The following is a 26,678-nucleotide window of genomic DNA, read 5'->3' on the forward strand; positions in this document are numbered from 1 at the left end:
ATGTAGCAGTCTTTAAAAATTAAAATGAGCAGATCCGCAGGCTCTCGTGGTTACCTTTGGGGCTAAATAGGTATTTACGGAACAACTGTTGTGTGAGTATCATCCTGTCAAGGGTCTGAATGATGTGGGCGTGGTCAGTGACCTGATAGCGCTTACAGTAGAGTGGGGAAAACCAAGACAGGTAGAAAAAAATGAGACAAAGAGCTGTGTAGGAAATTGCTTGGGAGAACCAGCATGTTTTAGAGAGAAAAAAAAAAAAGGACTAACATTCAGTTTGTTCTCCAAGTTTGTGTTTTGCATTGCCAAACTGAATGACATCCATTTCAGTAGTCAACTGCTCAACTCAGAAATGGCTCTAGGTGGCATATTTTTTTTTTTTGAGAAAATTACAAACCTTGATTGAAAGACATCTAAAAAGGCCCAAATAAGTGGAGAGAGATTCCATGTCTGTGGACTGAAAAATGATAAAAGTCATGACTCCCAGATTAATCTATAAATTTAATACAGATCTAGCTGAAATTCCAACGGGTTCCTTGTTTTATTTGTTTGATGTAGAACTTGGCAATTTGATTCTAAGAAAAAAACGTCTAAAAATAGCCAGGGTACTCCTGAAGAAGGAAAATCGGATGCTGGTAAGGAAGGCACAGGATTTGTCCTCGGAGATGTCAAGACTTTGTAAAGGTAGAGTAGTTAGGATAGTATGGTGCTGAACAAGACCAAACAAATTGGGAGGTGATCAGAGCCCACAGACACTCCAATATCTACAGAAACCTATAGATCGCTGGGTAAAGAATGACTTCTTTAGTAGAGATAAAAAAAATATTAAATTGGACTCCTACCTCACACTTTTTACAAGAATCTAGGCCAAGTAAACAAAAGACATATGTGAAAAAGCGAATCCATAAAACTTGTGCAAGGCAGTAGGGAAGAGCATCTTGCTTGTCTTCTTGTAGGGGATGATTTTTTTCCTTCCAAGCCAGCCTGGATCCAGCTTTATTAAAGGTCTTTTCGTAAGCAGGATATTTAGTGTAAGACACTGGCGACAAATGATTATATTTGACAACAACTTTGAAAGTACCAAAAAAACAAAACAAAACAAAAAAACCTGACCACTGAAAGCAATGCCACTGTAGTCATCCATAAAGTCGTCCTCTCATGCTGAGAATAGCAGATGTTCCCACGGTGTGGGTAGTTCAGCTGCTATGTGGTTTTAGAGCTTTTCAAAAGCAGCTTCACCAGATCATCACCAGGAAGTCTGTGTTCCCTGATGTTGTTTTTGGGGTCCCAGTGCACCTCTTGATTTAAGCAAATAGAGAGGATGTGAGATTTTGCTTTCCCTCCCTACAGGGCTGCCCCACCGTGGCCTGGCATATGGTGATGGTACGGAACTCCTCCTGGGCACCAAGAGAAAGCCTCAAAAGCTAGACAAAAAACCTTGTTCCTCCATTGCATTCCAGCTCCTGAGGCATTGACATTATATTAGTGGTATATCCACTCCCCCAGAAGAAAACCGGGAAACATACTCTATGCTAACCACACAGCTTAGTAAAAAGAAAAGTGAAACATAATTCTGTATTTTTATAAAGGTTGATTTAAAAAAAAATCACAAAACTGTAGAGTGAGTGGCAGCATGGAGCATACCTCATTGGGCATCTCCAGTGCCTTCTACCTTCTGTGTCTAGACCGTAGACCATGTCTGTTCTCTGCAGAATTGCTTCCTTCCTTCCTGGCATTTGCTTTCCCCTTTGTCCCTTTGGGCATCTTCTCTCCCTGCTTTGCTGGCTCCTTTTGGGCCCGGGCTTTGGTTTTGGAGGGGCAGGTTTAGAAGATAAATCTGCTCATCTCCTTTGTAACTCAAAGTAGCCTCCCCTTTGCCACCCTTAGCATCTTTTTTTGGTCATTCTCTTGGGCGTGATGGTGACAGTGAATGTGAGGTGGGCTTTGCTGGTCTAATAGGCGCCCCATCTATTTCCTCATACTGCTGTGATAAGGATTTCCAGGTGTCACAGCTGCTCAGAGGCAGAGGCCGTGCTCCTGCCTGCAGGCCACCGGGCTGAGCTGGGACAGCAGAGCTGGTTTGGGACTGTGGGACTGGGGACAGTAGAGACTCATGGGAGACAAGAGAGCAACTAGCCTTATGTTGCATTTCTTTCTAAATAGTTCGGCCCCTTCAAGGAATCACAGTATCAGGTGGGCTTGATATATGACAGGAGATACCCTTATGTGGACCCTAAAACACTCAGGGGTCCCCAGTTCTACCCTGAGTAGATGATGTAGATTGCCATGTGCAACCTCTGAAGGCTGGCTCTGAGTCTCCTTCAGGGCTCCCCCTTGTGTCGCTGAAGATTCTCCTAATGGCTCACTCCGCTTAGCTGTGGCTTTTCTCAAGATGACAAAGTTTGCTCCAGGTAGAGTGGTATTGTAATCCTGGAATAACTCTGTGGAGTTTTGACTGCTTCGGGTCCTTGGCGTCTGCCCGTTTTCTCTATCTCTGACTTTCCAATGTTTGAACAAAACACACAATCCTAGGAATAAATCAGAGTCTCCTCTGGTGCCCGAAAGCTCAGTCATGAAAAATATTTGTGTACCATTTGAAATCTACCATGAGCAACTTCCTGGACAAGCCAGGAAGTGTTTAATAATTAATCCACACAACCTGGGCCCTGTTAGCAACACTTTTCCTGCTGTGATCCCATAAATTAGCTCTTCTCTGGACCCAGTCACAAAGTAAAAAAAAGTCAATTTAAAACCAGAGATTTCCTACATTTAAAAATGAGACAGAATGCAATCAGAAGTAGTTAATAATCTTAACCTTTTCACTTAAAAAAAAAAAAAATTCTTGTTAAACACCCAGATTATTATCAAATGCCTTCTCAGACTTAACATTAGCCTTTTTTTATAGTTCTTCTGCCAACAGCGTCAACTCTGAGAATTTCCTTAGGGCTCTACCACACTCACTGCAGCCCATTTGCTGCAACATTTGCTTTTTCCCAGCACACCATTTGTTGTCCCTTCAGATAATCTTAAATAAACAAACAAAACCAGAAAAGACCACACACTTCTTAATGGGGATTTGTTTGCTTTTGGTTGACGTGTAGGTGAATTACTGTCATATCTGAATTATTTTAAGAGTTCTACATCACCTATGTAAGATCTCATACTCTCAGGTCAGCAGTTGCAAAAGTCAAAAAGTTGAAGTAGGCCCCATTGCTAAGTAATCCTGGAGGAGGAAGGCAGGGGGAGGACATCTGTGAGGGGACTATTAATGCTTTGATATTTAATAACAAGTATAAAAGCTTTACCTCTTTGCATCTGTGCAGCCAAATTAATTTCTAATCTGTTGCACTGTAAAAATTTACTGGTCTGGACTTGGAGTGGGGTTAGGGGCAACAAGCGTAATTGCAAGGGAAGAGGAAATAAGGGTCATGAACGGAGAAATACTGCAGGTTTTATTATTTTACTCAGAACTCCAAAATGAGAAAATCCCCAAGCCCCTTATCTTAATAAACCTGACATAGGAAGCTCCAGAGATGGTGGTGGTGGCGGGGGGAGTACATGAAAAGGTTGGGGCATGTAAAAACAAATTATGCCTTTTTTCTCTTCTTGTCTGGTTTTCCCAGGAATCTACATTCATATGAAATATAATTGTTTTAGGAAGTCTGCATTCCACCAGCTAACTCTTCAGTGTAGATAGAGACAGGTAACAGGCATTGCCATAAAATTCCATAAATATGAAAGTGTCAATAAATTTGCAGACAGACCCAAAATGTCCACGGCCCCAGTGGTAGACCTTACTAATCTCATTACACGGAGATTATAGAAAGCTAATGATTGATGGATTTCAAGGTGCCTACTTTTACCTGAGTTAGTGGTAATTATTTTATAATGCAAGTTTTACATATTTTTCCCCTCTAAGATTTGGAAGTTTTATTTTCTGTTTTGAAATTGTGTAAGAGTGCACCAAAGTCTTATGGGGAGTGTCTTCCTTGAATTTTTAGGAACTGCAAAACATAGCAGCATCTGAGGGTCAGGTGGTGGTTCTGGAGTGCCGGGTCCGAGGAGCACCCCCTTTGCAGGTCAAGTGGTTCCGACAAGGGAGTGAAATTCAAGACTCTCCAGATTTCAGAATTCTACAGAAAAGTAAGGAGAGGTGCCCATTCTCCCACATCCGTCCATTTTCTTCTCTCAAGCTTCAGGAAAACCAAGAAGGGTTCAGTCATTCAAGATGAATTGATTTCTATTTTCGAAGAGTAGTGAGGCCAGACAATCTGCAGATATGCGGGGTCCAGTAAATTAAAGTCGTGGTGGTCACTGTGTACCCCTTTGAAAGTCTAATAAAAGTTGTATGTTCTTCAGAAAAAATGTTACATACATTTGAACTCAAAGTTGGCCAAATAATTTTAGGAGGTTTACAAGCCTCCTATAAGCCCTTCTATGAACTGTGGTTTAAAAAACTTCCTAGTGTAAACTGTTACTGGAATTTGGGTTTCTGTATTTATAGAAATATAAATAGATCTATTATCACTTTATCTTTTCTATTATGGAGTTCCCTATATCCTACAGACATGTCCTGGACAAAGTAATAGAGAAAGATAGGTAGGTTTCTTATTAACGGAACCCCATTCTAATACTATGTTTTGATTTTTTTTTTTTTTTCTCATGTGACAAACAGAACCTAGATCTACAGCTGAACCTGGTAAGAAGCTCTTTTTTCTTTGGTAATGTATCTTTTGGGTTTCAATAGTTCTTTGTTTCAGTTTTAAAGCCATAAGCAGAACAATGTTTTTGCAGTTCCCTGGAAATACGAAACCCCCTTAAAGACAATATCTTCTTTATCATGGGGTCTGTACACTGCATTTTTACATCAGCTTCTTTATTAGTAAAACATTAAGTTCCATTCAGACAAGAAGGTCAAGCTCAGTGACTTACGGCTTTTTTAAATATAGTCTCTTATATTCAGAAAGCAAACTAAGCTCATGATGAAAAAACGTCCGCCTAAAATTCCAGTAGAAAAGAACCATCTGCTACATACTTCTATGGACCAAAACCTACTAATGGCTCGACCCTCCAGCTTAGAACTGTCTCACATGAGAGCAGCCCAAAGATGTAAGCAAAGCTGACCACCGGCATTTCTCATTTATGTCCCCTGAGCCGTAAACTTTTACTGTTCTACAAGCATGAAGAAGGTCATCTTGCCCTAGGATCTCTCTTAATTACCAGGTCATTTGACCTCATCAGAGTGCTATGTTATCCAGAAGCGCCAGGTCCGACTGTTTCCCTGCTCCAGACTTCTTGTATATTTATGACTCCCCATGAACTACAACAATGTTTGCAAAAGAAACGAAAATTTTTGTCTGTGCATTTCATAGGACACCCTCCTTGAGACTACTTTCTTTTGTGTTTCTCCCATCAGCAAAATTACCAGTTTTGCTGACTCCTTGGCTAACGGTAGAAAAACTGATTTGTGCCTCTGCCTCAGGGTGGAGCAGACTCTGCCATTATGTCCCTTAGGAGCCAAGGCTTTGCTCTGTCCGTTCTTGGGGAACTTGAAGGTTCTCTATGGGCTACTGCAGGTCAGATTACTGTGGTTTGTCCTGAACCTTTCACAGCTGAGCACTGGGCCATTAAAAGTAGGGTGTGATCCTTTTACGATCCCAAGGTTAAAAGATGCTGAGTAGCATCCTCAGAGAACAATGGGGATTGATCTGCTGCCTTCTTGTCATGATTATAGCTAGAACATGTTGTCCCACCTAATGTGTCAGTCACCACATTGAATACTGTAGTCACTTTTCAAAATGTGGAAATGCACAACTGCATATTTTGTCTGGTGATAGGTCTTTATATAAAATTGCATCATGCTGGTTCCCTGATACATGGAACTTCTGAAATTCAGTCTACTGCATGAGCTAAGATGTTAGGGCACATCTTTTGGGTTTACTGTTCTAAATAGACTTATTGATAGATATAAAAGTAGGAGCCAGATACCTCTTTTTCTACAGAAAAGTTTATGTGAAAAACCTATAGGCGGTTTATGCCTTTTGATACTTTATGTACAAATAAAACTAACATTTTGGGCCACAAATTCTAAAAGCATTACTACTGGAATAGATTAGGACTGCTTTTGATGTTGTGTTTTGGATTCTGTGCAAATTTATGCAACTCTTTTTCATCGTGTCATTGCCATCGTCATCCCCTACAGAGGTGACGATGATTTATGAAATATCTCTGATGATCTCTGTTGGAAAATCCTAAACTAACCATCATCCGAAAATTCACAACACTGGTTAGAAGCTGCATAGTTTAGTTTCTGAGTATGTACATGTTTGAAAATTGAAAATGCTCAGTATATTGGCCCAGAAGGAATAAATTTGGGTGGGGAGGGAGAATAGAAACATCTACCACCCCCCTCTTCCATCCTCTTCCTCTTTACCCCTCATACCACACACTCTTTTTCAATTATGATTTGCTATTTTGCTTCTAGAATATAGTTTTGATCAGGATTACTTAATAAAATTAGTTCTAGGCAGCTTCCTGGAATAAAATGACCTCTAGAATGATTTTTAACAGGCAAAGTCATGAAGAAAAGAGCAAGATATGGGAGGCCTTCCTTTTAAGCTGCATATCCTAGCAATATAAAAGTTTCTCCTCCCCGTGTTCGCTGAATTTTCTTATTTTTTTCTCCTTCAGTTCGATCTGAAAGCATTTAATAAAACAGACTCCTCCATTCCAACTATAATAGAATTTGCTGAAAACAAATATTTCTTGGTACAGAACTATGTCAACCAAATCTGTCAATACAGGGGGAAAAAAACCTTGTAGATGGGCAGGAGCTATTAAAAACAAAACATAGGGGCACCTGGGTGGCTCAGTCGTTAAGCGCCTGCCTTTGGCTCAGGTCATGATCCCAGGGTCCTGGGATTGAGTCCCACATCGGGCTCCCTGCTCAGCGGGGAGCCTGCTTCTCCCTCTCCCACTCCCCCGCTTGTGTTCCCTCTCTCGCTGTGTCTCTGTCAAATAAATAAATAAATAAATCTTAAAAAAAAAAAAAAAACATAGCTAGTTTTCTCTGATCTTTGATAATTTCTCCATAATTATATTTACTATAGTACTGGAATTGTTCCGTGGTCTTTTTAAATAGAGCATCAAAATTGTCTCCTTTCGGAAATCTACAGTTGGTGTGTAGTGTTAAATAAAATTCTTGATTGTATTTCTTTTTAAAACAAAACTTTAAACACATGAATGGCTATTCCAGTGACTGCTCATGTGAGCTGTTATGAGTGAGAACTTCAGAACAAGCAAATGTTAAAACATATTTGTATTTAAACAATGTTTTGGCATGCTTGATTATTATTAGACTAGGTATGATGATGATTCTTTTATTAGTAGCCAGATGTTTTCCTTACATTGACCTTGAAGTTGACTGTTGACATGGTTGGGGGAAAAAACAAAATATATATTGAACTCTGTACTTTCCTTAAATGACCTGATTGACTTTTTTATCCATTAGGCCATTGAACTTATTCAGCCATATAAAATGGATGTAAGAACTGGCTTCCCAGATAGCTGTTTTTTTAGCCACTGTTAAGTGGAAAGAAGAAAAACAGACATGACTGTAATACATCTGAGGAAAGAGATAAATTTTATAGGACGAGGCCAAGTGATGTTTTCCAAATGCTAAAACATAAATAGCCTTTGAAATTCAGGAACGTATTTAAGCATTCGGATTTTATTACTCTCTCTTCCTACTCTCTTCCAGTCCTCTGACACATTCACTCTTGCTCTCCTCACTGTCTGGTGCTCCCTCGCTTCTCTCCTCCTCCCCCTCTTCCTCTCTCTCTCAATCTCTCTTTTCACCTATCCTTTTTCCTCCTTCATTCTTTGTATCTCTTTACTCTTCTTCCTTTTTAAAATCATGTGTAAGATGTGTTGAAGCTCTAGAAATAAAATTGAAATTCACTAGTACCTAGCTATAGCCCCATTAGGGATTAGATATTGAGATAAAGAAGGAACTAGCAGATTCTCTCCTAATGCATTGAGAGACTGAAACAGGTTTTTCTTGTCACTACTGTGTTGTATCTGTCTAATGTGTTTTACACTCCCTTCTCTGTCTAGACAGAAGTCAGCTTGCATCACAAATCTTTTCAGACTGTTTTGTGAATTAATAGCTAGTCAGCTTACTTAAGACCAACATCCGTTTGTCATATTACCTGCTCTGGCCTCTTTCTTTGACATTCTGACTTTATACTGATTGAATCCTTCAAAGGCTAGTCTGGGGCGGGGGTGGTATGGAGGGCACAGAACACTCATTTGACAGCTCTTAATACTCAGGCCCTTACTCAGCTGTCTGGAAGCAGCCACAAACTGTATTGAGTTACTTCTACAGCATTGTCTAATGGCATGCAAAATTAAAAATACTGTGTCTTGCTGGCTGGGAAATTATACACATAAAAATACGGTGCCTTGTATCCTTTCAATATGAATCACTGCTAACCAGTGCCACCCATCATCTTAGATCTTAGATCATAGAGTTCATGTTCTGATTCTGTGATTCAGAATGTGAAGTTAATTATACTTGTTAAGTGTACTATAGTGCTGAGTTGTAGGAGAGCGATGGTAAGGAGGTTTGAGATCCCAGTAGATTGTCCATAGTTCAACGCTTAATGCAAGTCCAGGTTCAGATGGTAGGTTGAACAGAAGTGGGTTGTGTGAAGCCTGTGGTTCTCGAACCTGGGGCACCACACCAATTGACAGAGGTGCTGTCGTGTTTGACATTTTTGATGCAAACACAATGATACTCAACATCTGATAGACACAGCTACCAGCTTGAAATGGTTCAGAGTTTCAACATTAGAGCACCCCACATTCTTCTCTGTGACATCATATCTTTTTGAAAGTCAGTTTTTGATGTGTATGTGTCGATAAAAAGCAAGTGCCACATGAAAGTCAACGTGGAACGTGAAATGAGGCTGGCTGTGCCCCATCTGATCTCAAGAGTTCTGCAGTATGCAACAGATGCGTGCATTCATTAGTTAGTAATTGTGGTTATTTAAGAATAAAATAATACTTTTCTTTCTTTCAATTTATACGAATTTGTTTTTTCAAACAGTAACTAAATTGTGAAGACCTAAATACTTACATGTCCTTTCAAAATAACTAAATAAATGAAGCTGTTAGGGATATCTTTTGGCTTAGGAGCATCATAAACTATTACTGAGACACTTAGGGTCCCACGGACCAAGAAAGTTTGGTTTAATCTCTGGGGAGAGAGGGAAAGCTTTGAGGCACATTTGAGAGTGCAGCAAAAAGAAAATTGAGTGACTCTTAGCATTCTAAATTCTCAATGCTCCTACTCCAAGTCTTCTGAACTGACCTTCTAGAATGCTGGCCTCGGAGCCTTTCCTTTCCTGGCAGAGCCTGAAGGACTCCTTTCTGGGCAATCTGAACATCCCATGAGAAAGAAAAATCGATACATGTGATATGGAAGTTTCTCCAACGAAGAGGCCATCCACATCAGCATAGCGGGAGGGCCAAAGTTGGCAAGCTCCTCTGTCTTGCTCAGAGCTTCTAATTAACTCAGAACCATGTCAGACAAGAAGAGAGAAAAGACCTCCGAAGAGACATCTGTCATGGATGATACAGAAGAAAAGAAGCCACCCTGAAAAGGAACTTGGATAAAACAGACTTGCAGAGAGAAGAAAATGTAAAAACAAAACAGCACTCCTCTCAGATAAGAGAATCAGTGCATCCAAGAAGTAAAAATTAAAAAGCTTTTAGAAGAGGGGAGGAATGTTTGGAAAACAAAAAGTTCTTGGAATGAAAAATTGGTAGCAGAAATAAAAGTTGAGGATATATCCCACAAAGTAGGGCAGAAAGACAAAAAAGAATATAAGAGAACAAAGGTAAAAAAAAAATTAGAATATGCTGGAGAACTTGCTTAAGTAGACTACACATGTATAATTGGGATTCCAGGAGAGAGAACAAAGGAGGGGAAGAGATTATCAATGAAATAATTTTTTTAATTCCCCAAATTGAAAGATACCAGTTTCCAGATTGAAAGGACTCATTGCATGCACAGTGGATGCAAATAAATTCACAGCAGTGTGCATCATGAAATTCAGAATATCCAGGACGAGGAGATGATTCTGCCAGTGTCCAGAGAGAAAACATCAAGTCACATAAAACTAACAAGATCAGAATGACTTAGGACTTCTCAGTAGTCAGGCTAGACACAAAGAGACAATGAAGCAAAGCCTTCAAAATTCTAAAGTAAAATTACCTCCAACTTAGAATCCTATACCCTGCCAACACCTTCGATTCCATATGAAGATGTAGTCAAGAGTTTCCGGACTTGCAAGGTCTCAAAGGTTTTCCTCCACAACTCTTTATTTGGGTTGTGCTCTACCACAGCAAGAGAATTCACCTAGAAAGCAGGAGATCAAATGCAGGCAAGAGCCAAAGGGAGCCCGCCGGAGGGTAACAGCTGTGCGTCAGGAATGGAGGCCAAGTCCAGATTGGAGTAGTGTGATGCAAGAGACAGACTCATGGACATTTTCATCACGAAGAGCTCATTGCCACTGCTTCGACCTTTACTCTGATGACAGAATGGCAGGGTAGTTCTCTTTTCTCTTGGCCTTTCGTGCTTTCCCCTCCCTGCCCTGCCTCCTGGTTCAGCTAAGAACATTCATTTCGTCCCTCCACCCCCACCATTCTGACTTGATCTGGTGCTGAGATTTGGAAGCTGGCCACATTGAACTTAAAAACAGAAAGCGTGGGGACGCTTACTCCACTAACTATTCATGCTGGCTCTCCAGTTCCTGCCCACACTTAGCCCCGCCAGACTTCCCCACCGAGGTGAGCCGTAGGTTTCCCAGGACTCACTCATGACCTTGTCTGCTGATGACTCCTGTGGGGGCTTTTGTAAACTCACAGGGATGTTGAAGCCAGTTTATACCCAAAGATAGTTCCTGTGAACTTCCTTGAACAGTGACAAGTTTTTTTCTTTACGCTTATGACTCAATTTTTTAAAACTAAACACATTTTTTGAAGGATACATATGTGATAAACATAACATAATGAAAATCAGAAGACTGATTATGCTCCTCAAAAGGAGAAGAAGAAGAAAGATTAAATTGGGGAGCACATAGGGGGCATTTCTAAAGTATTGGTAATATTTTATTTCTTAGACTTGATGGATGCACAGGGGTCCGTTTTTTCATTACTCCTTAAACTGTGCATTTAAATTAGCCCCCCAAAAATAAAAATACCCTCTATATAAGATATAGTTTGCAACTGTAAAACAATCCTTTAAAAAATTTATGCAAACATTGTATTTACCCACACTGAATCTCATTTTATTGATTTTAGTCCAGGTTCTTTTTTATCAGTTGTCTTAGACAAACCATGTGGTTTGGGAGGTAAAAGCTGGATTTCTTTTTGGTTAGGCTGGACCCCAAAGAGGAAAACAAGGAAGGGCTGTGAAGGAAAGCATTTATAAAAATGTCCCCTTATTACCCAAAGGACCTAGTAATACTATCCTTGCTGCCTCATCATTTTATGACGTTTGGCAAACAAAATTATTTGTATTTAACCAAGTGTTAAGTACATCAAAACTTAGAATGAAACTCAAGGTTGAATTCTGAGAGATATTTATATGATTAAGTAATTTTTAGGTAACCATAAAAAAAAAAATTTATCACCAGCAAAAATGGACTCTAATTTAGTGATTTATTCCATTCCATCAAAACTTTTCACTTAGGAAAAATGGATTAAAATGTATCATAGAGTTATTGGTAACTTTAAAAATTTCCATTTTCTAAAATGGACAGTTTTTTAAATATAGGTAAGTAAGCCTCTAACTGCCTTTATTTGACATAAGCAGTCATTTCTTGATTTCTGTTTCTCACCAAAATGTATTTTACAGATGTCTTAAAGGTCTTTTTGTTCAAATAAGATGCTACTGGATAAAAATGCAGTATAACAACCTAGCTCATCTCATTTCCTCATGGCTTTCTTCATTTTTATAATGTCAGAACCATATGAGCCATCATGCTCTTTCAACAAAGTGGGAGCCTATTGTCAGTTTATTCTGAAATTTTCCAAGAGAAGAAAAGCTGAACAACCTTTGGGGCAGTTTATCTAGTACACATTTTATCTAGTACAAGTCACTGGGACATAGCAATGCATGAAGATCACTAGAACATCTCAATGCTTTTCTTTTGTTGTTGTTGTTCTGTCAGTTTGTGGCCTTTTCTAGATGTTTCGTCGGCCGTCGACTCTGTACAGGACTATGCTTTTATCACTAGAAGTATTCCTGAAAACCCCATATAAAATAAGTATTGCTCAATCAAATTCGAAACAGTCTTTTTGTAAAACAACTGTTTACTTTTTTCCTGCAATCTAAATTTCATCCATACATGTATTCAGAAATATTTATGGAGAGCCAGTCAGAGATGCTGGCAACATACCCATGAACAAAACAAATGCTTTCTGCTTTCACAGAGGCCTGAGTCAAGGGAGCAGAAGTGGACAGACATTTCACAATAAATTATTTATAGGTGTGAGCGCTGTCTCCAAGGAAAGTCTGCCATCTTAAGATTACAATACGGATGGTGGATCTGACCAAGTCTAATCAAAAAAAGGCTTCTCTGAGAAAGTCATGTTGAGGTGGAAACGTCAGGCGGAGGGCTCAGAGACGTAAAGGTCTGTGGCTTTGCAAGGAGCAGCCCAAGAGCCAGAGTGCCCAAAGCTCAGAATGAAAGAAGGGGAGAGGCACAAAAGGAACCTGGAGAGTAGCCACCTGATCATTTAGGGTTCTGTGACCACGTCGAGGTTTTGTAATCTATCCTCAAAGTCATGGAAGTATGCGGTGATGATAAAATTTCATTCTCAAAGGGGCCCTCTGGTTTAGAAGGGGCAACTGTATATATAAGCTCAGGGTTTTTAAAAATGGCATAACTAAAAATCACAAAATCATAGATAACATAAGAAGGAACTTTAAAATTGTCAAGATCATCACTCCAAAACCACTTTACGTCATGCCTGCTAGATAAGAGTTTATCCTGTTTCTGAATGTAGGTTTCAAGGCACAGAATTCGGTCTGTGTTTACAGTTAGGGCATTCTCAGCTACTGAACTGGTGATAGGTATTTCTCCAAGTGTCTCCGGAAACTCCATCTTTTCAGGTATGAATAATCCAAGGTTGAGAGAAGCCCTTTCCAGCGAGCGCCGAACGCTGGGGAGATAGTGCAGGGACTCAGGCAGTGGTGCCCCAGGCAGGAAGCACCTAGGTGCTGCTGAAAGCCGGGAAGTCTTCCTGGTTCCCCCCAGCACCTGCTACAGGGAACAAAGGTGACCTGCCTCTGCCTGAAGCCCATCTCTCAGAGGACAGCCAGTCCGTGACGGTCTTTTTCCCCAAATCTCAAAAGATTAGGCTGTTCATTCCTTCTGATACCAGCATGTCCACATTTCAAGCCCTGTTCCAGTATATCTGTGTCTCTGAGGACACACAGCACATCTCCTTCTGCAGATGAATTTCCTATTAAATTACTTGGATAGTGAGAGTAATTAAAAGTTTCAGATTCAAGAAACTTGTTTCCCATCTTAAATCTTTCCTTACCTCACTCATTTTACACTGAGTTCCTTGTGCCCTGAACTAGAAAAAAAATGCAGAACAACTAGAGAGGCTTTGTCCTGTAGGGAGAAAAAAAAAAAAAAAAAAAAGCTTGCTCATGGGAGGCAGGATGACTATTTCAGCATTTTGACTTTATCATTAATTAACCATGACCTTAAGAGAATCACTTTGGACCTCACCTGAAGAAATGAGAGATTTGGGCTAGTCAGTCTCTAAAATCCCTTACAGCGGTGATATTCTAAGTTTTATCCTTCTCTGGTTAAATACACTTTTAACTCCTCCTGTAATCATATGTATTCAGTTAAAAAAAATTCCAGTCCCTTGTCCCTTTCCAGATGCACCTCGCTTTCCAAACTGTTAATCTTATGTGATGCTCCAACTTGAATTATTTCCACACTTTTTATCTTCGTCCATTTGGAAGGCTAAGAACTGTATAGTACCTTCAAAAACACACAGGCTTACCTCGTGCTCTCTCTTGTCCGATTGTTTTTCTTCTGGTCGGTGAACTTTTTCATCACGTAATAATTGTGTACTTCAAATGTATCCGTGTCTCTCAAACCTTCACTGATTGAGGCGAAGGTGAGCAGAGGTGAGCATGCCTGAATTTATACCTTCCTACCCATTACACCACAGCTTGTTTTATAGGATGTAGTCATAATTTGAGTATGATTTATAGAAATACCTTATTGAAATTATAAAACAGTATAGAGCCTAGGTACAGAATTTGAATAAATAAATGTTTCTTTGTGCTATTATCAACACTATAGCATTGGAAGTAAATATTCTACTAATATTGAACCCAATTGGCTTTGTTTTCACCTGGGTAAAAATTGAGAAAGCCAGAAAATTATGTAGTGTTATCCATATAAATCTACATTTGCACTGGGTATACCAAATGGGTCTTTTAAAGGTCTGTTTTGATCGCAGAATTTCAAAAACGTGTATTACTCAGTGGTGAGACATGAAATGAGCAATCAGAGTCAGCTCATCTTAAGTCTTACGAGGCCCAGTGTCACCATATATAAAGCTATCTGATAGAGTATAACCCAGTGTGGTCAAGTGGTATTGCCCCCAAAAGTATTCCAGTGAATTGTGGAAAAGCTAGAGTCAGATATGAGCCATTATTTTTCACAATTTCTAACACAGGAAGTCTTCAGGGATCCCATCATCTCAAAAAGAGAAAATAATGTTATTTGAAACAAAGCAACGACATTATTAAGAACTTAAAATAACTTGTAATTAAATAAACGCCAATGAATGGAATTCATGAATGGAATATAAAAGAAGACTTTTCACTTTATACTTTGTAGTTTGTTTACATTTGTTACTTTTATTTGTATTTAAAAGAGATATTTAAAGATCCTTTTAATAGGTAAAAATGTTTTTATTTTATAAGGTAGCACTTTTTTTTATTCCCTCATTCCATCTTTTTCCCCAAATACTACTTTCATTAATTTAATGTGTATCATTTCAGTTTGTATTTTTATATTTTTATTATATATTTAGCTAATATCCAAAAAATATTTAATACCATGTTATTTTATTTCTTTATTATGTTAATCACCATACGTTACATCATTAGTTTTTGATGTAGTGTTCCATGATTCATTGTTTGCGTGTAACACCCAGTGCTCCATGCAGAACGTGCCCTCTTTAATACCCATCACTGGTCTAACCCACCCCCCCACCCCCCTCCCCTCTAGAACCCTCAGTTTGCTTCTCAGAGTCCATAGTGTCTCATGGTTCATCTACCCCTCCGATTTCCCCCCCTTCGTTTTTAGGAAGGGAAAAATAAGGTAGCACTTTTAACCCACCCCTGGTACTTTTTCTTCCAGTGTCTAAAACATAATATATGCGTTGAGACAAATTTACTAATTTTTATTCCTGATCGTTGAATTGAAGGAAGACCCATTATTCTACAAGTCTGAAAAGTTTGCCCTTAGCGGTCTGTCAGAGAAGGAGGTTGGTAGAGAAGCATTTTCTCTTCTCCACTTACATCAGCTATGGCTGCACAGTACAGCATCCCCTAAATGAGTGTCTTAAAGCAGTACCCATTTGTTTAGTTCATAATTCTGTGGGTCAGCCATTTGGCTTGGCCTCAGCTGGGCAGTTCTGTGGTCTGTGTCAGGCTTTGCCAACCTCAGTTGGACTACCAGTGTGGCAGTGGTCAGCTTCCAGGTTGGCTGGGAATGAGTTAGTCTAGGTTGCTGTCTGTTGGAATGGTTGAGCTCTGCTCTGTGTAGCCCTTCTTCCAGTGACCAGCACAGACTTATGCACCTCGGAGCTCAGCAGGATTCCAAGAGATAGAACAGAAGTGAGCGAGGTCCCTTGAAGACCCCTGACCAGCATCACTTCTGCATTCTAGGTTAAAGCAACTTACAAGGCCAGCCACCCGAAATTCAGGGATTGGGGAAATAGATCGTACCACTTGATGGAGTTGCAGAGTCACATTAAACACATCTGTACTCTGCGTGGATGTAGAGAGGAAAATAATCGAAGCCATTTTTGCAAAAAGTCTATGATACAAAGTCTTAGACTGCCCACATAATATGGGAATAATCAATACAGTCTCTTTTTTGTGGGAATCAGAAATATATCCCTTCTCTTAACATTTACTAATATAATATTTTTATTGGTAAAATATAATTATTCAATTTAAAAATAGTCAATACACTCTAGATCTAGCTTTTTAATGCTAACAGGTTCTATTTACTGGCAGCAAAGCATTTACTATGTGCCAGGCAGTGTCCCAAACACAGTGTCTAGCCTGTCACAAGAAGAGGTGGTTGTTAGGAGTATGGAATCTGGAACCTGACTTGGCTTGGATTCTGATTTTACCACTTGTCAGCTATGTCACCTTGGCAAACTAATTAGCCTTATTGTGCTGCAGTTTCCTATCAATAAAATGGGCTAATAATATTACATCTAATTGTAAGGTTAATAAAAGGATTAAATCTATTTTCAGTGCTGGTAACTGTACCTATAGCACCTGATGAGAGCTTTGTAACAGTCGGCTATTGTCACGGTCATGCTCATCATCCCCCACAGTAACCCTGTGATGGTTAATCCTATGAGGCATGATTAATCCAAACCCTATAGGTAGTTTCTGTTATTATCTCCATTTTACAGAGGAGAACACTGAAGTTCGGGGAGCTTGACTAAAGTCACAGAGGCAAGATATGGCAGGACCCTTACTCAAGCCCCAGTAGTAGGTTCGAGTCTGGGCTTTTCATGCTTCACAGCACAACACCGTCACACTGTGACAGTAGCTTCCAGAGTAGTTGTCGGCAGGCCCAGCACTGACATATTTTGTTTTTTCTCCCCATTGTCAGCATTTCAGAGAAGGTTGATTTTCCCTGCTAATTGCTTTTCAGTTGAGCTGACATAAAAGGCAGCCGCATTGAAGTTGAAGGAACTTCCGCATATACTTAACTAAACTGGGCAGGAGGAGAATGGAGCTGGTGTCTACGGAGCATCTTTCACATACCAGGTGCAGGGATACACCCTTGGCAAATATCTTAATTTATCTTCACAGATACCCCATTAGGTATATATTGTCCTCATTTTATAGGTGAGGAAACCAAGGCTGATCTTGCCTCAGGCACAAAGGATGAGTCTGATGTCAAAGCTTTGGCCCCTGTGCTGAACTGCTAAATTCAATGTAGAGAAACTCTGTTGTGAGTACTTTGTAAAGAGACTGTATAGTACTTGTTACCTGATTTGCTTGTTTTAGAAAGGCAGAGGCTCTGACCTCTTCAAGATGATCTTGTGGTTTCACTCAAATGAGTTATTCTGTTCTCTTCCCTTCCAGAGGAGATCTGTACCCTAGTTATCGCTGAGACTTTCCCCGAAGATGCAGGGATTTTTACATGCTCGGCAAGAAATGACTACGGATCAGTAACCAGTACTGCCCAGCTGATTGTCACCTCAGGTATGCAAGGAGTGAAAAATGGACTGGGTTCTGTTCCCTAGCACTTAGTGTGTGGTTCACCACAGCACAAAGAACTACCCCAGAGGAGAGCTCAGCCTTTAGGAATGCTTGCTGCCCCTCCAGGAGTTATCCTAACAACCAGTGTCTCATCATGAAACAAAGGCTTTGGGGGAGGGGGAATGGAAGTGGAGATGAAAAACAGAAAGATAATGACAGTGTAGCAACTGAACACACAAGGAGCTATTTTCTAAGTCATGCAACTTGGTCTTGGAAACAGTGGATCCGGTTTCCTAACATCCTCATGCTAACCCAGAATCATGCTGACAGCAGAAAGCCACCTCTGAATCAGAGGTGCGGTCGCTGTTCTCAGCAGTGCCAACCGAAGAGCTGGGACTTGTACAAACAAATCATTGTTTAAGCCACGATGGAAACTTCTGAAAAAGTAACACAAGATAAACCTAATGTAACTTGGAGAAGCCGTAAAGACCTTAGAAATCACATTTCATTGAAAATGGGATGTAATTCTGATACGAAAAACTAAAGCAGTGTAAGCAGTGTATTATAGTGTTAAGGCCAATATTCAGAACTATCTGGATTTTTTTTTTTAAAGATTTATTTATTTATTTGAGAGAGCAAGACAGAGCATGAGTGCAGGCGGAGGGGCAGAGGGAGAGAATCTCAAGCAGACTCCCCGCTGAGCAGGGAGCCTGATCTCACGACCCCGAGATCATGACCTGAACCGAAACCAAGAGTGGGACACTTAATTGACTGAGCCACCCAGGCGCCCCTGGATTTTTTTTTTTTAACTCAGAAATGTACCACTAACAAGGGCAACCTGAAACAGCTTTTTCCTTTATTTTCTTATAACTTTAGTTGACTATTTTCTGCTGTTACTAATTAGCTTTACTTCAGCTTACTTTTATTGTCTCATCACTGTTATTTACTTTACAGTAGTTTTTAAAATAGTGCTTCCACCAATCCTGGCACATAGTACATACAGTAGGGAATCAAGAAATGGGCCGTGGCTGCTGAGACAGACTTGGGGAGAAGGACCGAGCTGCACTTTGATCTCTCTGGAAGAGTGAAAAGTTGGTGCTAGGTGGCAGCAGAAGCACAAACAAGACTGGCTTAAGGATATTAGAAGGGAAACTGTAAATGCTTTTTCATCTTAATTAAGAAAAGAAAGGTAATGTTCACCAGATGGGTGATGGAGCGGATCTGAATCAGTACTTTAAATGGGAAACAGACCACAGTTGGAGCTGCAGAGCAGGGAGGGTCCCAGTGTTCGATTCAGAGGTGGCTTGAGACTGTCCCATCAAATGGGCATCGCGGGAGTGCGGTGCTTCAACAACATGGCTGAAACTCTGGGCTCTAAACATCGATGTCGCGAAGATTGGTGTGCAGTATTGCCCATTTTCATCTGGGGTGCATCTGCTGTAGGCCGAACGTAATCAAATATTTTTTGAGCTTTCGGTTGACCTCAGTAAGCATTTTTTGAGTACATTCCAGGAGTCTGCTGGGCTCTGGGCAAGGTGAGGAATCCAAGGATGACACGATCTTATCTCAAGATGCTTTCAGTTTGTTGAGAGTTAACGAGTCTGTTTCTTTTGTACTGGATTACAGCCGTGACAGTCATCTGAATTGGAAAAACATTATAAATGAGATCATAAGACATTTTACTTAAATTCAGAATTCTACTTTCCTTAGATTTAAATAGCATGAATATCTATTGCCTACCTCATAAAGCCTGTATCGTTTGAGCTAATGTCCATGAGGCATAGGTGGGATGTTCATTCAGATCCACGGGCTGCAATGTGAGCCAACAAAACATTATTAGTTGATATTATTTGTGTTGTCTTTTTTTTTTTTTTTTACCAACTTCTGTGTTTAGATGTTATTTGAAATTTGTTAATGAATTGGTAGCTGGTCTCCCCACTTGTGGGCTCAATCAGGAAATGAAACAGGTAGCAGTCCCTGAAAACCAGTTTGGAAGAACCAGATCCCCGAGTTGGCTTTGCTTGTGCATCGTATGAGAGAGCAGGGGAGCTACCTTTTCTTTAACAACTTAGTAGGGCACAAGGGATTCTCAGGTAGTCTCTGACAGCATGAAAATAACCGTTGAACTATAGCATCTTATTATTTTTTCCTCTCTCCCCCCTTCTTTAGCCAACACTGAAAACTGTAACTATGACTCAGTGGGAGAATCCAACAATGATCACTTCCAACACTTTCCACCTCCCCCTCCAATCTTGGAGACAAGTTCCTTTGAGTTGGCTTCAAAGAACCCATCTGAGATCCAGCAGGTGAACAGCCCTGAGTTAGGACTCGGCATGGCAGCCCTTCAAATGCAGTTCAGTTCTGCTGAGCGGGAAACAAATGGAGTCCATCCCAGCCATGGAGTAAACGGACTGATTAACGGCAAAGCGAACAGTAATAAATCTCTTCCAACACCAGCTGTCCTACTTTCACCCACTAAGGAGCCACCACCTCTGCTTGCCAAACCAAAACTGTGAGTATTTCTGCATGGTTTTTATAATACTTTCCATACCCCTGCTGAATTGCCTTTCTGGCCAGGGAAAGCATTTTGCCTGGACTCAGCTATATGGCAAGTTGCCTTTTCTGCAGGCAAGTCGTCCCTGGCTGATGTGACCTTGCTAACAAGGTGGGGGGGGGGGTGTCCTTCAAAAATATAAAAGATGCCTAAAAATGAAGAAGGTAAATGAGAAGCTTGGTTAAATGTACCCTTTGCTAAAAGTCATAACTGGTTTCAGCTGTAAAAATATCTGTTCATGGCGTGGCCTTCCAATGTAGAGCAAGGATGTAGCCACTCCCCAGAGGTGATGGGAAAGGAGACCTACTTTGAGCTCGCTATTTTAAAAACATTTCCAAATGTTTTAAATTTAAGAATCAGTAAGGAAATCTGATAGAGATAATCCTGGGAAGACTGAAAGCTGAGGATGGAAATTCAGTGTGCAGAACCTGAGGAGGGGAGTGAACCCAGAGATAACCAGGCCCCTCAGGAAGAAGAGTGCCCCTTACCACACAGCCTCCTTGGCTTTGGAATTCCATAGAACTGTTTATTTCCATGAATACCACCTTCATATTTGACATCCATTATTTCCTTAGGATGGTAAACCTTACATGAGCTGTCTTGGCACCACACAGCAGAGAGTTGTTATGAATAGAGCCATTACAATGTCAGAGAGCGGCAGAAATCAATGAACTCAATAGGTTCTATCATAGCACAACAGATCTTGAATTACTGCCCTGATAGAGGTCAGTGGGAGATGTCATATGTAATGTATACATACCTATGAGGTCACGTTTCCATGAGAATGAATTTGCCAGAATCTAGGAATTATTGTTTCCCTAGGATTGAACAGCCTACTCTCGTCTCCCTGTCATCAGCTCATTTTTTAGAAATGTTAGAATGTATACAATATTTTCAATTAGAATGTCTTACATTTGTACATCACTTTGTTTACTCAGTGATTTCATGAGCCTTGTTAGACTAATCAAATAAATCAGCCACGGAATGTCTTAAGTTAGCAAATGGGCAGACAGTTTTAGAAGAATAAACTTCTGGACAATCTTGTGTTGCAGTTTCCAAAATCTGTCTATTACTACCCTGCACTTCATTTTGCATTTAGGCCAAGCTCGTTTTTCAGGCAATGGGGCTCCTAGGTGTGTATACAGTGGTGTGAAAAATAGCAGGTGAACACTGAATACCTGTGCCCCAGCTCCCCTGAGACGATGAGCAGGTAGAATGAACTGAGAAGTGGCAGCCTTACAAGAGAATTATACCCTGGTAGCTCCAACCCATAAAATTAATTGCCACTGCTGACTCCTTTTACCTTTGGGTTTTGAATATGTATTTGTAGTGCTTTTAATGAAACAAGGCACCTGCTCTCCTGAGGAAGACTTTTAATGATGAGGACTTGACTGTGCTCTTGATTAAATGAAGTGTATCTACCATAATGGCTGTCATAAATTGGATATAAATCACAGGAGAGCAAACATGAGGAGCTGTGAACAGGCGTTTACAGCCCTTCTTATCTCGGGACTTTCAGCAGCTCGTCAGCTCATGGCTCTGCTTTACAGAGATGCCAGTGTGTGTGGTGGGGGGGGGGGGTGTCTACAAAAGAGAACAATTCTGTGTTTAATGAGAAGAGGAGTAACATAGGGGCACCTGGGTGGCTCAGGCGGTTGAGCTTCTGACTCTTGATTTCGGCTCGGATCATGATCTCAGGGTTGCGAAATCGAGCCCTGCGTTGGGCTCCTTGCTCAGTAGGGAGTCTGCTTGAGATTCTCTCTCTCCTCCCTTTGCCCCTCCCGCCAGTCATGCTCACGCTCTCTCTCTCAAATAAATCAGTCTTTAAAAAAAAAAGATGAGTAACTTAAGTACAAGTTTAAAGAGTGACATCGTGATTTGCTTATTAGTCAGATATTCAATACAACATAAGGTAGAGGAAAAATGGACTTTAGTGTTTAATATCCATATAAAGGGGTTACTCCCTGCTTCATGAGGAAATTTAGGGAAAGGCAGAGAGCACCTAATCACAAAACCTGGTAGCTTAGAAATAACATTACTTGTACCAAGTTTTACCACTGTTTTTTTTTTTTTCCCCAAATCTTTATGTGCTTAAGTATATCCTTAGAGTATCACTTAATTCTTTTCATATGGTATTATTACCTGCAGTTTACTAGGTAGAAAATAAAATATGTGATGACACCTTCAAAATACATATTTTAAAGTTTTCTTTAATACTTTTTTGGATTTGTTTTAATTACAAAGTAAATGCATGCTCGATGTGCCAATTCAAACAATATGGAAGTAATTAAAGAAAAAGTGAACACTATTTGCTTTTCTTCTTCCATCCTGCCTTTTTGAAGTTACCAGTGTTACTTGTTTGGTCTTTCACTCCTTTTGTATTCTCATGGTCTTTTCTGAAAAGGTTTCTCATTGTTTTAAAAGTGGTATCCATTGATAGAGGAGTGCTCTATCATTCCATGGAATGACATCTGCAATAATTCAGAATGGCATTGAAGTTATTGACGAGGACCACAGGTAACTGCCAAGTACAATTCTTACACGTGTCTATTTCTTTTTGGACACTGGGGAGAAAATGAAATTTTGCCTCATTGTTGGCAGTGAAAAAGTATGCATTGCTCTAATCTTTTTCCATTAGCCTGTGATTTTATTCCCTTTCATGAAAGGAGAGGCTTATATTTTGGGAATTCATGGTGTTTCATTCTTCTGAATCATTTGTAATCAAATAGGAAACAATTAGGAGGGGGGCAAATAATAGGAATTAAAACATTTACTCTTGGAATAAATTAACCCGAAAATCGTGTTTGACTTGTTAGATTCCTGAAGAAAGATCATTTTCAAAAAGAAAATCTCTTTGCGTTTTTTCTCTCAGTAGTTCCAATACTGATCATGAGAAGAAAAAAAAAAATCAAAGACTAAAGTGGAAAGATAGAAATGTCATGAATTATTTTCTTTAGCAAGGTCCAGCCCTGATCCCTTCTAACCCAACTGAAGTCCTCACCAATAGCTTTGCAACCCTCCCAGACTTCCAGCTGAGTCTGCCCTACCTGCCTGAGGGCGAGTTTCCCTGCTTAGTGTCCTGTTGATATCCACTTCAGTTTCTGCATCTCTCAGTGTCTTTGTCTCAGATACTGTCCCTCAGGTGTAAGTTTAACACGATTCAATATAGGCCATTCAGTAAGTGCCAGATGCTATGCACACTGGATTTGTGGCATAACTTTACCACTTGCTGTGGGAACAGACGTGCACTTAGAACACTACACAGGAAAAAATTCATAAATCAGAGTTACTTATGTGGCTTAATGTCTGATACTCAAAATCTATCACAGTGCGAAGAAAAGAAGCAACAAGGTGCTTAAGTCATATTTCTTATCACAGAAAAAGAGAAAGGAATAAATATAAACCTAACTTATGAGCTATTTGTTACATTATTTTCCTTGTTAGGAGTGCACCATATAAGTCTATTGCCTCCCACTCTCTGCAAATTATGTCTGAAGATTCAAAATAAACATAGGGCTCAGTTTGTTAATAGGAAACAAAATCCCTGCTTCTCTTTTATTCCTGCCGAAACACAGTTCTTCAAAGGCATGGATATGCATGGGATCCCCAGGAATAAACCCTAGAGGAAAACTTGGGAATGCCAAATTTAGTAGGTGATTTGCAAAGCATATAGGAAAGCATGGTCATGTTTTTCCACTGGGCTCACCTCCTGAATTAGACCAAACAATATCTAAATAACATGCTGCTTTCAAATCCCATTTGCTTCTTTGTTTTTAATATTCTTCCTGTCTTGTGGGAGGGAAGTAGAATATAAACTTGTGTAAGAAGCAAAATGAGAAGTCCAAAGGGAGATTTCTAAAGGGTGAATCAACAGGCAAGTCCTTGCACCCAGAAACAGGACAAGTCAGCAGATAAGATGATACATGTTCATCACCCTGGTGCTGGTAATATACACCTTAGCCTGAAAGTCCATGCCCTTTGACTGGAAGAATGATAATGAAATGTTTTTCAGAATTTTTAACACGCTTAATTAATAGCTAAGCTAGGTACGGATTTAACTCTCTTTGCTCCTATTCTTACTGCTTTCTCTTCCGCTGGCCTATAAAGAGAAAACAGCATCATCATTTCCAATCTGAAAAGGGTAAAATGAATCAGGCTTTTTGAGAGTGGCATTTCACTACCTTTGGTTCTGTCTTTGCCCTTTCTCTCAGTCCTACCCTTGACACCTACTTGCTCCTGCAGTTCTCGCCTCAAGAGAGGGGGGGCATGTTCTATAAACCCCTTCATACTAAGGTCCTGGGGATCTTGTGCATCATGGCAGTGCAGTTGCGGACTGACAAAGCAAAGCTGCATCTTCATGCTAATAAGCGATAATAAGCAGCATGTGTAGTCAGAGACCCGTCCTTTTCACTGCGTGTGCGGGGACAAGAATGCTGTGTCGGAGAGATCCAAGAGGAGGAAATAGCAGCCTGTGTCCCTCTCTTTATCAGTGATTGAACTGCACCCGGCTTGCTATATTTGGAAGTTCCTTAAGTTTCCTCCACACTTCAAGCACAAGTTGTTCCCTTGCCTGGAATGTTCTACTCCCCAGAATGTTCTGCTACTAATAGCTGGCTCCTTCTTGCTTTCGACTCCCAGCTTAATGTCACCACCTCCCCTGACCACCCAACCTAAAGCTAATTCTCCAGCTATTCAACCCAGCTATTCTCCAATAAATCATCCTCTTTCATGACCGCAGAGCATGCAACTCTTTCTGATAGCTTCCTATTGACTTCTTGTTAGTGTGTGTCCTGCTTTTGCCCCACTATTATAAGGTAAGCTTTTTGAGAGTAGAAACCTTAACCATTTTTCACCAGGACCTAGATCAGGGCCTGACATGCTCAAAAACATTTCTGAATGAATGAAGCAAGAACAGACCAACAAAAAGGAAGAGCAGGGCCTCCCGTGATTAGAGCAGGCCTGTTTGTTCTATTTAACTTCACACCTAGATGTGCTGTGAGACTCACCAGTTCCAGAATTTTCCCACTTAATCATACTTTTCCAGCTGACCTCATTCACCTTATACACAGAATGATATGAAGAACTAAATAAGAATCCTCTGGACTAAAATACATTGGAAAAGTTTGTCCAGCCAGGTTACTCAATTTAGGGACCCTTTCAACTCCTCCCCCTTTTCTCCTGTGTTCTCATTTCATTAACATCTTACTTTAAAACATCCTGGAGGAAGTGAGACATTTGGAAGGTCTAAGAGGACATTTTCCTTCTCGAGTACATACTTACAGCGTCAGCTGGCCACAACACAATCAAACTGCCGAGTTCAAGGTGTGTGTACTTGACATGTTAACACCCCCAGCAGATGCCAGACTTTTGATGAAAGGCTGAGAGCTTCTGTGCTACTCCCTTCCTGTCCTGTTGATGTTGGACTGCTGCTCAAATTCCAATGTGTGGCTTCGTCAGTATGACTTAGAAAGTTGAACATTTTTCCATCCTTTAACCTCTGCTAATTGGGATGCAAGAACTCACTATATCACTGACATTAGAATATAAATGGTTTCCTAGGTTCTATTCTATAAGCATTACCTTCTAGGTTTAACACACAGGCACACACACAGGCAAGGAGAAGATCAACACACAGTTTGGGGCAAAATAAGCAACAAAGGTCAAAGAGATGCAATCATCAAGCAATTGTGAAGAGGTCCTTAAATGTACATAAATGTATTTAAGAATCTAGCACTTTGCATTCTCTCACTGTTAATTGAGCATCTGCAAAGTGTTGGATAATGCTGGGTGCTGAGGACACAAAGATGAGAAAGACAAAAGCATTGCTTTTGAATATCTATAATTTAGTGATCTCGAAGATCATATTGGCAAGAATGCACACAAGAATTCTACACATCTTTTAACATTATGTAAATCTTGTAGACCAATGACTGATTCCTAAATTAATTTCAGTGCAATGCAATTACCTTCTCTTCCCAATTTGAGGTTTGGAAGATAAGCCATTCTGCTTTTGATCCTGAAAACTTAATAGGCACCAGCTTCCATTTCTGGTTAAATGTTTTTTTTTTATCTGCTGAGTCTAGTCAAATAACAAAGCAGTTTAGTAGTAGTGAAAGTGCAAACTATGGAACCAGTAGGGCCTTCAAAATAATATTAGGGCCAAAAAAAAAAATAGGGCAGAAAGTAGTGTTTTCAATTTGTTATAAAATCACATGTGCGTGCGCGTGCACACACACACACACACACACATTCACCAGGCACGTTGGAGAATGGTGAATAAGGAACGTAGGCAAGATCATGGCCCCAGTCCTGTGGCACCTGGCTATGCATGCAGATACGGGCTCATCAATATGATGATGACTTTGCAATGGACAGTGTTGGTGTTGGATCACTTTAAAAACAACCCCTCCCTGAAGTGGAAAATTCAATCAAGGAACTTCCTGAAGTGTGAAACCTTTAACTAAGGAATAACATTTTGATGTATTCTTCCTTCTGATTTTTTTCATGTAAAAATTGGCTCTGACACAGTGTCACATTCTTAGATATTAGAATAACAGTTCTTTGCCA

The 26,678-nt window shown here is 40.2% G+C and overlaps 1 protein-coding gene across 1 annotated transcript in view; it reads left to right on the forward strand.

Annotated features, from left to right (window-relative positions):
- Positions 1-26,678, forward strand: part of PALLD (palladin, cytoskeletal associated protein) — a 389,064-nt gene that overhangs the window by 163,761 nt on the left and 198,625 nt on the right. The window contains exons 6-9 of the mRNA XM_032413166.1: positions 3,999-4,140; positions 4,673-4,696; positions 17,441-17,560; positions 19,727-20,069. Coding sequence (XP_032269057.1) covers positions 3,999-4,140; positions 4,673-4,696; positions 17,441-17,560; positions 19,727-20,069 — 629 coding nt within the window. The remainder of the gene's footprint in view (positions 1-3,998; positions 4,141-4,672; positions 4,697-17,440; positions 17,561-19,726; positions 20,070-26,678) is intronic.

Source organism: Phoca vitulina, unplaced genomic scaffold (assembly GCF_004348235.1).
Source record: "Phoca vitulina isolate PV1807 unplaced genomic scaffold, GSC_HSeal_1.0 scaffold14, whole genome shotgun sequence".
Classification (NCBI taxonomy): Eukaryota; Metazoa; Chordata; class Mammalia; order Carnivora; family Phocidae; genus Phoca; species Phoca vitulina.